The sequence below is a fragment of the Ochotona curzoniae genome, unplaced genomic scaffold (genome assembly GCF_017591425.1).
Source record: "Ochotona curzoniae isolate NIBS_2020 unplaced genomic scaffold, NIBS_Ocur_1.0 contig_3819, whole genome shotgun sequence".
Classification (NCBI taxonomy): Eukaryota; Metazoa; Chordata; class Mammalia; order Lagomorpha; family Ochotonidae; genus Ochotona; species Ochotona curzoniae.
The window spans coordinates 8,029,360-8,040,943 of NW_024466004.1; the positions used below are offsets into that span (position 1 = coordinate 8,029,360).

At 47.9% G+C, this 11,584-nt stretch overlaps 1 protein-coding gene across 1 annotated transcript; it reads left to right on the forward strand.

The window, feature by feature from the left end:
* The first annotated feature begins 8,770 nt into the window (after positions 1 to 8,770).
* Positions 8,771 to 11,584, forward strand: PTCRA (pre T cell antigen receptor alpha). Its single transcript, XM_040983075.1, has 4 exons — positions 8,771 to 8,828; positions 9,958 to 10,278; positions 11,069 to 11,113; positions 11,481 to 11,584. The coding sequence occupies exons 1-4, from the start codon at positions 8,771 to 8,773 to the stop codon at positions 11,582 to 11,584; spliced, it is 528 nt and encodes a 175-aa protein (XP_040839009.1).

An 11,584-nucleotide genomic window follows, 5' to 3' on the forward strand; every position in this document is an offset into this window, starting at 1 on the left:
TTTTCTCTTCTTACCTGATATATTGGTAGCTCTGAACGTTAGGTTGTTTTATTTTGTTTTGTTTTGTTTTTTGTTTGTTTCCCATGGGGTCAAAAGATACCTAAGTATATGATCGCAAGTGGAAAACTAGGGGACAGAAATCAGGTATTGACAGTTTTTCCATTTTCATTTGTGCGTGGATTTTTAATATAAATGCGGGGATGTAAAGCATTAATGCAAGTCAAAATATTTCAGTGAACAAGTTTCAGCAGTTCAACTTTATAACAATTATAAATAAACCTTTTAAATTTTTCTGGTCAATGCCAGTATTTGGATTTTTTTTTTAAAGATTTATTTTTATTTTATTGGAAAGGCGGATATACAGAGAGGAGAGACAGAGAGGAAGATCTTCCGTCCGATGATTCACTCCCCAAGTGAGCGCAACAGCCAATGCTATGCCGATCCGAAGCCAGGAGCTTCTTCTGGGTCTCCCACGCGGGTGCAGGGTCCCAAAGCTTTGGGCCGTCCTCAACTGCTTTCCCAGGCCACAGGCAGGGAGCTGGATGGGAAGCGAGGCTGCCGGGATTAGAACCGGCGCCCACATGGGATCCCGGGCGTTCAAGGCAAGGACCTTAACCACTGCGCCACCGCGCCGGGCCCGGATTTTTTTTTAAAACAAGTAAATTTCTTATTGACTGCAACTAAATGGTGTTTGTAGCATTTTTACCATACGGTAGTAGATTCCATCCATTCACTATACTTTTCTGAGTTGTCCTACATGCAAGTACATGTAGAACATGTCTTCCGTGCTGTTCCTGTAAGTTTGCTATTAAAATACATTAAATAAAAAATAAAGTTTGTGGAGGGATAGGGGCTTGATGCTGTGGTTGAGATACCCACATTCCATATCAGGGTGTCCAGGTTTGAATCCTGGCTCTGCGTCCCATTCCAGCTTCCTGCTAGTGCTCACCCTGGGAGGTGACGCGTGATGGCTCAAGTGCTTGGGTGGGAAGCAGAGCTGCTGGGATTAGGACCAGCGCCCATATAGGATCCCAGCGTGTTTAAGGCAAGGAATTTTGCCGCTAGGCCACGCCGCCGGGCCCTGGCTCCTATTCTTTTTCCTCATTTTGGCTATGTGTGACTTACCGTAGGTATTTGTTAATAACCGCAATCTTCTTCAGGATGTATTGCTACTTTTTGCTCATTTCCTTTTTCACATTCTGAGTGGTTCACCTCAGTTCACCTTGGCAAGGGGTGCAAAGCCAGGGTAAGGAGCAATGCATGGTGAGCACCTGCTGCGGGCCACTCGGGTAGTCTTTGCATTGTCCCCTGCAGCCTCACACAAAGAACTATGGGAAGAGACAGCCCTGAGGCAGGCGTTTGGGACAGTGGGTAACCATCACTTGGGGAGCCCACATCCCTCATCAGGGTGACTGGACAGGCTCTGCTTTCATTCCAACTCCCTGCTAGCACGATGGCTCAAGTCCCTGGGCCGCTGCCACTTACGGTGAAAGCCAAGAATTGAGTTCTGGGCTCCTGGCTTTGGCTTGACTTCAGCATAGCCCTGTCCCAAGTGCAGGCATTTGGAGAGTGATAGGTCTGTCCTACTATATCTCCCTACCTCTCTAAGAGAGACAAAGGAAAACAAGGAAGAAAGGAAGGCAGAACGGATGGAGGGAGGGGAGGAGGAAAAAAAGAAGGATGTCCTTGCATTTAGCTCCGGATTGCACGCTTGCAACTTCAGACCTCTGAGCCTCAGGTTGGTAATACCTGCTGCGGGCTCAGCAAAGAGGCAGCAAGTGGCAGAATCAGTCCCAGGTGAGCAGCTCTGGGATCCAGTGCCAGGGGCATCCTCTGCGCCCCGAAAGGCATATTTTGGACACCATCCACTGCTAAGGCGGGGTCGCAGACTCCCCAGGCTCACGGGAGAAGGGGGTGGTGGGAAAAGCCAGCTAAGAAAGCTTCCAGCGCGTGGCGGCCAGGGTGGCCCCGGGGCGCGAGGTGGGAGCGCACTGAGTGGACCGGAGCCAAGACTGAGGCTGGTTCTGGAGTTTTCGACCTTCCTGTTCCTGGGAAAGTTCTGACTCGAAGGAGGCCAAGAGCCCTTTTCCCCCTACTGTCTTGTGGTAACCGAGGTGCCTGCGCCAACACAGCCCCCAGCTGCAGGGCAGGGAAGTCGTTGGGACACCTGCCGCCCTTCCCCCGCCGGGCAGGAACCGGGGCGTGCACCTGGGCGCTGGCTGTGCCTGGGAACGCGCGGAGCCCGCCGCCTCCAGGCAGCCCTGCCTCGGCCGGCTTCCCTCCCGACGGGCCTGCAACAGGATTATTAAAGTAATTGGCGAGCCGGAAAGGGGTGAGGCTGGCATCAGAAGAAAGAAGTTGAGGAGCCAGGAAGAAATAAACCTGTCTATGAAAAAAAAAAAAGATACGCATCTGAAATAAAAGGACATAGTGAGGTTGGGAAAAATTTGCTTCAACTATAACTCTGAAATAGCTGGTGAGCACTTTGCAGGGGAAAAAGTATTGTTCAGACACGTCTCTCTGCTCAAAAAAGGAAGGGAATTTTGACAACAGGTGTGAAACGTGGGGACCCTAACTGAAATAAGCCAATCACAAACAGACAAACAGACAAATGCTGTTTGAAAGTTTAATAGCAAACAAGCCCCCCCCCAAAAAAAAGACAAAGATTTTTAAGATCAAAACTGTAAGGAAACAATTATAAGTTTAGAAATAGCCTTATTAACAAAGCTATCCATTGCCTGAAATGTCTAACAATAAGGTGATGATTAAATAAGCTATACTATATTCATAATGATTATTATTATTTGAAAAGCAGAGAGACTGTAACTACTGTGCTACAATGCTGCCCTAGCTTTTGTTTTTTAATAGTGTTTATTGTCCTGGTTTATTGCCCTGCCACCTGTGAGGGACTAGATGGAGCTCCAGGCTCCTGGCTTCAGCCTGGTTCAAGCTCAGCTGTAACAGGCATTTGAAGAGTGAACCAGCAGACAGAGTATCTCTCTTCCCTATTTCTCTCTGATTTTCAAGCAGATAAAAATAAACATTGGGGCGGGCCCGGCATCGGACGGAAGATCTTCCTCTCTGTCTCTCCTCTCTGTATATCCGCCTTTCCAATGAAAAAATAATAAAAATAAATCTTTAAAAAATAATAAAAATAAACATTGGAGATCCTAACTCATACTGGTTGTTGACCTCGTTTCATGGCCTCTCACTTATGGTAATGTAGAGTGATGGAGCACTAGGGTTTGTCATATACAGACGTGGGGGTACAATGGAACATGCATCCCTGCATCCAGACGAAAGATGGATTCTCAGTGAAACTGTTGGTCATGTGTAGAATCAATAATTGCAAAAGCTTGAAAGCAACCAAAATGTCCATCAGCATAAAACTGGAGAAGAAAGCTATGGTTCATTTACTCCATGGACTACTACTCAGCTATTAAAAAAAAGAAAGAAGGAAAGAAAGAAAAGAAAGAAAGCAAGTAGCCCTTTGTAGCCATTATGCTAAGGGAAATGAGCCAATCCCAAAAGGTTAGATAACACATGTTTGCCTTAATTTAACATGAAATTATCTCAATCCAAAAAACAGTACTTGTAAACTCTAATATTATTTCAACCCCAAACAGCCTGTATCTCATGCAATAAGATATTGTGAGCAATCAATGTGAGTCAGACTGCTCATGATCTACATCAAAAAGTTGTAAAACCTAATAAACTTTCAAAACCCTGTGCTACTAGGAAATGGGGCGGGAGAGCAGAGAAATCTTTCATTTGCTTAGAATGTGTGAGGAAGCCGTGTAGTGTAACCTATCAGGAACAAGGCAGGTAACTTACAGACAACAGATTCAAAACAGCATTAGATAATAGTAAAACTACAAAGACATACAGGGGAAATCAAGAGTGATCCTGACAACATATTAATAGAAGGTCATGTGCACAGAGCAGGGGGGAACCCCAGAGTGAAGCAGGGGGACAGGAGGAGGCTGGTATCCCAACCCTGGAGACTCCCGGACTATCAAGGACTATCAGTACGGGCACCAAGGACTACATTCCAACTGCCAATGAGACCACGGGGAACTGGAGTGCCTTCAGAGGCCAAGAACTCTTGAGGTCATCCACCCCCTTTTGGATCTACCACACGGGATGGGAGAAGCCCGGATCCTTCCTCGCAGGATCCAAGGTCATAGGAACAACAGCCAGAAACCCTGAGAGGTCCGCAGAAACAGAACAGTAAACTTCCTACAGGACTAGGGAGAGGAGCTTTCTCTGGTCCTTACTTAGTTCCAACACTGGATCCCCACCCTCTCTTGCAATGACCATCAGGGCTGCTCCAGAGCACCCCTCCAAACATACACACACACACAAATTAGAGTAGATAGGCAGAGAACAACAAGGAAAGCTTAGAACCAGACAGGAAATGGTCAGCATGAACTCACACATACCTTACTTAAAATCTGCCAAGTTCAACAAAATTCAACACTATAAACTGCTAAATACTAAAATGAAAATAGACATGAGACAGCTGAATAGTACCCTATAGCCATTTTAAGGTGTATAGCAGCCAGTTCTGTGTATAAATTAAAATTGAAATGTCAATGAAGTAGTCACAGAATGCGGTTAAGAACTTGCATTTTTTTTTAACATATTGGTTACTCAATACCATGTCAATTAATTCCATAATGTTGTAAATTGCCATTGGATTTATATTGTGGCTTTAAATTGATCAGGATGATATTCTGCCAGCTCTTCCTTCAGACCAGAGATGGTCTCCCCAAGAAACTGTTGAATTTACCTGGACATTAAGATGCTGGACTCTATGCTTGGTATACTCTTGCAATGAGAGAATCTTGACTGAATTTGAAACGCAATACAGCAACCAGGTGGAAGAATCCACCACGGGGGGAGGGCACGGAGAGGGGTTGGGGGATTCCCAGAGCCTATGAAACTGTGTCATACAATGCAATGTAATTAATAAAATATATATATATTAAAAAATTCTACCAAAAAAATAAAAATAAACATTGGGGGAAGAAAAGATATATCCTCTATTTTAAAAAGAAGCTAAAAATAAATAAATAACTATCACAAATTCTAAAATGCAGAGATAACCATGGTTAACATTTGGTCTTCACTCTTTCACGAATATTTACAATTTTTGTTCAAAATTGGGTGTGTGCTTTCTGTATGCTGTTTGCTTAACAGAGTGCATATATATCAAAAGATAACTTTTATTGACTTATCACTATGTGCAAAGAATGATGCAAAATCTTTCTTGTAAATCATCCTGCTTAGCACAGGCCCTTTTGAGGAACCATCTTCTCCATTTACAGATGAGGAAATTGAGGATGATGGAAGTAATTTGCTGGAAGGCATGTAGCTACTAAACGATGTGGCCAAGATTAACACCCCGCTGTTCTTGTTTGACAAACCAAGTTCTAACCACACTCCTACTTTACATCCCAGGTCATTAAATGTCTTTGAACACAGGATTTCAAAAGCTGCTGTGTAATATCCATTATTACGCACACAGCATATCTTTATCCATTTAACCTTTTTCTTAGCATTGTGCAGATGAATGATTTCCAATGTCTTGCTGCTTTGTTTTTTGTTTGTGCGTTGTTTTTTTTCTTTTGTTTTATTCTGAAGATTCATTTATTTGACAAGCAGAAGGAGAGACTGAGAGCTTCTCCAGCTGCTGGTTCACTCCGCAAAGAACCAAGACAGCTGAGGCTGGGCCAGGCCAATGTCAGGAAACGGCAAGTCCATCTAGGTCTCCGTGGCAGGGGACCAGATGCTCGGATCCTCCTCCTCTGCCTTCCGCATGCACATTAGCAGGGAGCTGGATTAGAAGTGGAACAGCTGGGGCAGGCTAAGCTTCTGCCTGCGCCGCCTGCATCCCACATGGGCACCTGCATCTCATATGGGAACTCTTCAAGTCTGGATAGCTCACTTCTGATCCAGCTCCCTGCTAATGTGGGAATCTGGGAAAGCAGCATAGGATAGCCCAAGTCCTTGGGCCCCTGCACCCACATGGGAGAACAGGAAGAAGCTCTTAGCTCTTTGGGAAGTGACCCAAAAGATGAAACATCTCTCTCTTTCTCTGTCTTTCCTTCATTCACTATAATTCTGCCTTTCCAGTAAAAATAAATAAATCTTTTTTAAAAAGTGGAACTGTTAAGACATTAATACAGGATTCCCTTATATCAGTCTGCAGATTTCTCACAACTGCTGGTCCCTGCAACTTCTTGCTTTTTATTTATTTTTTTTAAAAATTTGGGTCCGGCGCGGTGGCCCAAGTGGTTAAGGTCCTCGTCTTGCACGCCCGGGATCCCATATGGGCGCCGGTTCTAATCCCAGCAGCCCCGCTTCCCTTCCAGCTCTCTGCCTGTGGCCTGAGAAAGCAGTCGAGGACGGCCCAAAGCTTTGGGACCCTGCACCCGCGTGGGAGACCTGGGAGAGGCTCCTGGCTTCGGATCAGCATAGTATCGGCCGTTGCGCTCACTTGGAGAGTGAATCATTGGACAGAAGATCTTCCTCTCTGTCTCTCCTCTCTGTATATCCACCTTTCCAATAAAAAAATAATAAAAATAAATCTTTTAAAAAAAATTTATTTATTTATGGGCCTGGCACGGTAGCCTAGTGGCTAAAGTCCTTGCCTTGCATGCATCAGGATATCATTTGAGTGCTGGCTCATATAGTCAGCTGCTCTATTTCTTTCAAAAAAATTATTTATTTCTATTGGAAAGGCAGATCTATAGAGAGAAGGAGAAACAGAGAGGAAGATCTTCTGTCCACTGGTTCATTCCCCAAGTGACCGCAACAGCTGGAGCTGAGCCAATCCGAAGACAGGAGGCCAGAGCTTCTTTCAGGTCTCCTACGTAGGCACAGGGTCCCCAGGCTTTAGGCCGTCCTCCACTGCTTCCCCCGACCACAGCGAGCTGGATATGAAGTAGAGCAGCTGGCATATGAACCAGTACTCACATGGGGTCCTGATGCATCCAAGGCAAGGACTTTAGCCATTAAGCTATCTTGCCAGGCCCAACATCTTGCTTTTTAAATAAAATATTTAAGAAGCACATTTTCTGGCAGAAAACATTTGGGTTAGCAGTAAACCAATGGTAGGGCCCTGCTCCACTACTAATCCAGCTTTCTGCCAGTGCAAAGGAGAAAGGCCCAAGTGTTTGGGTTACTCAGAAGCAGCTCCAGGCTCCTGCCTTTGGCCAGGCCCAGCCCTGACTATTGTAGTTATTGGGAATGTAAACCAGCAAACCAAAGAACTCTCTCTGTGTCTCTCACTCCCTGTAACTTGGCCTTTCAAATAAATTTAAAAAAAAATTTTTTTAATATGTCTTTGTTCACAAATCTTTGTCATGTGAGACCTGTCTTGTGATTTTTTCATTGTATATGTTTACAAGTAAAAACTCAGGTCCTCTTGGCATAGTGCCCTAGCGGCTAAAGCCCTCACCTTGAATGCACCGGGATCCCATATGGGCGCCGGTTCTAATCCCGGCAGCTCCACTTCCCATACAGCTCCCTGCTTGTGGCCTGGGAAAGCAATATCAAGGATGGCCCAAAGCCTTGGGACCCTGCAGCCGTGTAGGAGACCTGGAAGAATCTCCTGACTCCCAGCTTTGGATCGGCACAGCACCGGCCATTGTGCTCGCTTGGGGAGTGAATCATTGGACGGAAGATCTTCTTTGCTGTCTCTCCTATTCTCTGTATATCTGCCTTTCCAATAAAAATAAAATAAATCTTAAAAAAACAAAAACAAAAACAAAAAACCCAAAACTCTGGTCCAAATGCCAGCCTCAGCTAAAATATACTGGAGTCACAGAAAATGACATTTTTTTAAACCTTTTTACTATTTTGTTTTGTTTTTCTTTTTCACTTTTTAAAAGACTTATTTATCTTTATTGGAAAGGCAGATTTCACAGAGGGAAGAAAGAAATATCTTGAATCCACTGGTTTACTGCCCAAGTGACCACAACAGCTAGACCTGAGCCAATCCAAAACTAGGAGCCAGGAGCCTCTTTCGGGTTTCCCACATGGAAACTTTTCCCACCTTGGGCCTACTTTCCCAGACCACATGCTGGGAGCTGGATGGGAAATGGAATTGCTGGGACATGAATCAGTGCCCATATGGGATCCTAGCTCTTGCAAGGTGAGGATTTTAGTCACTGAGCCATCGTACCAGGCCCTTTTTCTTTTCTTTTTTTTTTTTTTTGGTAAGTCTATAACAAGATGACAAAAGTGTCCCAGGCACTTCTAGGTCTATGATAGAAAGCTTCTTTATTCCTTGCTTCTGCCACCTGCCAGCCCTAGGACTTTGGCAGGTCTCTCTGCCTCTGCAAGCCTCAGTTGTTGCCCTACCTATTAAATGGACCTCACTGGAGCTGGGTGGGTCAGGCCAAGTGCAGTGTGTCAATCCCCTGGCATATGTCCAGATGCTCTGTGTGTCCTGTCGGTGGGAGTTACCCTCCTAGAAGTCAGGGGCTGGGAAACAGCTTTGTAGGGAGGCAGCCAGGAGGTGGGTACCTAACTCCTGGTTGGAGTAGCATCTGAGTTTTCTGACCCATGAGAAAGGATTGGGTTTGGGGGCCTGAGGGAGGGATTGTGGGAGGAGCCCCCATGCCCAGGGAACGGCTCAGGGCACAGCAGCTGAGCTGCAGCTGGGCCTGTGGCCTGGGAGGTTGTGTTGCGGCTGCCTGCTCCTCACCCAGCTCCCACATTTCAGCTCTGCAGCTGGGGCCTGTCTCCTTGCAGGTGGGCCATGGCTGGGCCATGGTTGCTGCTTCTCCTGGCCCTTGGGTGTCCAGCTCTGCCCACAGGTGAGCACCCTCTTTGCCTCTGCTTAAGCCCTTGCCCCTCGCTCTGGCCCCCTGGATGTGCATGCCATGCATGTAGGCTTAGAGCCCCCTGAGTGGGCGGGGCCTCACCAGAAGCACCCTTGGCCCTATGTTCCATACTCCACTTCCAGACCACGGGCTTCAACCCCTCAGGCTGTGGTCCACAGCACTGGGAGGGAGGGCTGTCCCTCTAACAGTATTAGGAAGAAAGAGCAACCTGTCTGGGCATCCATAGATGATAGGGGCTAGGGCAGCCGGGGCTGTGGTACATGGCATGAAGGGAAGGAGCATGGGCTGTGAGCTCCCGTCCTGTTCATCCTGTCCTTCCTGTCCCCAGAGCTCTATTCCGGCAGGATTCAGGGGGCCTGAATGCCACTTCCAGCTCCCCTCATCAGTGGGCTCCCTTCCCATTTCCTGGTGTGAATTTGTTTGTGAGGGAATTTAAAGTCATGTATTTACTTCAAAGGCAGAGTGCCTACAACAACCAAGGCTGGATCAGGTTGAAGCCAGGAGCCACGAACTCCAGGCTGGCTCTCCCACATGGGTGGCAGGGTCAACAAATGGAAGTGTGGACAAACATAGGTGGGATGTAGAAAAAAAAAAAAAGAAGAAGAGGGCTTGCGGTGTCAGGGCATAGTAGATTAAGCCTTTTCCTGTAGTGCCAGCGTCTCATATGGGCACTGATTCATGTCCCAGCTCCACTTCCTATCCAACTCTCTGCTTATGGCCTGAGAAAGCAGCAGAGGATGGCCCAAGTCCTTGGGACCCTGTACCGCATGGGAGACCTAGATGAGACTCCTAGCTCCTGGCTTCAGAATCACCCAGCTCCAGCATTGGTGGCCATTTTGAGAGTGTAACTGGCAGATGAAAGATCTTTTTCTCTGTTTCTCCTCTCTCCTTAACCCTGACTTTCAAGTAAAAATAGAAGATGAATACATGTACAGAGAATGGAGAAATGAAGGGTAGGAGTGGCGACAGATGTGTGGGTATGACAGGTGGCTGGAGTGTGATGGTAGAGAGATGCATGGAAAGATATAAACACACAACCCTCGTCTGGAGGGAAATGGCTACGTCGGTCCAGCACCTATCGTCCATCTGTGCTATCTCACAGGTGTGGGCCATGTGCCCTTCCCATCACTGGCCCCGCCCATCACGCTGCTGGTGGATGGGAAGCAGCAGACGCTGGTGGTCTGCCTGGTCCTGGATGCCGCACCCCCTGACATCGCCAGCCCCATCTGGTTCTCAGCGGGCAATGGCAGTGCCCTGGATGCCTTCACCTACGGCCCGTCCCTCGCCACAGATGGCACCTGGACTAGTGTAGCCCAGATTTCCCTGGCCTCAGAGGAGCTGGCAGCCTGGGAACCCTTGGTCTGCCACACGGGGCCTGGGGCTGGGGGCCACAGCCGGAGCACACCACCCCTACAGCTGTCAGGTAGGCCTGGGAAGGGATGGGGTTCTCATGGGTGCTCCCTGTCCCTTTCCACCTAGGACATGGTGGGAGAAGTGAAAGGCCACCCAGCCATGAAGGATGTTCAAGTGCATGCCATCTGGGTCAAGGCAATGCTTGGACCCAGGGCAGGACAGCCTCAGCCTCCAAAATATCAAATTCAACACCAGGTCCTGTGGCATGCCTCCTCCCTCCTAGGGCTGGTACATACACATGCACTCACACACAACACCCTGTATCTATATCACCCTACAAAGACCAAATCACAATTCAATAATAACATGCTATGACTCCCTAAGTATTTAACCTCTGCCAGGCGCTATGTGACACTTCTAGTTATTGCCTTATGGAGCAGCTACTGAGATGTTCAGTCATGTGTCAAAGTTGGCCAGTGCTATCAGGACCAGATGACGTACTTCCTCTTTCTGGGTCCCCTCTGTCTTCCCATCTTCTCAAATAACATGCTTAGTGACCGAATGTCCTGCCCTCCAATGAGTGTCTGTTCTTGCAGAGAAGTATTGGCTGACACAGCCTCAACCCCTCCCACTCCAAATTGGGGCTTCAGATCAGGGCACAGCAGAGAGAGTGAGGGGCTCTGGACCCCCTCAGAGGACCTGTAGGAAGCAAGCTCATTTGTTATCTGCTGGCTCATTTGTCATCCTGGTAGCACTTCCTATGGTCCCAGAGGGTGGGGGAAGCACTGGGACTTGGGGGTTTGGGATGCAGCAGGCAAGCCTTGTCTACCGCAAGGACTTAGTCCCTTCTTGCCTGGCAGGTGAAGCTGCCCGGACCAGGAGCTGCCTTCAGGAGCCTCTTAGAGGTAAGTACTCCAAGGAGTGGGCTGGGCTGGGAAGAAAGGCTGGGAATGTGAACTGGGGCCCAGAGTGAAGGACACTCAGGTGTGACCCAGAGAAGGCTGCCTGGCCAGGCTGCAACACCATGTGCCATACCCACTCTCATAAGATGAGGCTGATTCTCTGACCAATGCACAGGTGGCAGCTAACATTGAGGTCCTTGTACTGCTCCTTGGGGAGCCCCTGGCTGGTGGTCTACATATCTGAGAGCCTGAAAGGAGGGGTGGGGTACCCCACGGGCAGCCACAGAGTCCACCACTTCCCACACCCACCCCTTATGCCCTATTCCTGGGAGAGCTTTCTGGGCTCCTGAGACACTCAATTTGTTCTCAGGGACGGCTGAGCAGGCCTTGTGGCTGGGGGCACTGCGCCTGCTGCTCTTCAAACTGCTGTTGCTGGATACACTCTTGACGTGCGGCCGCTGGGTGCCCCGCTAG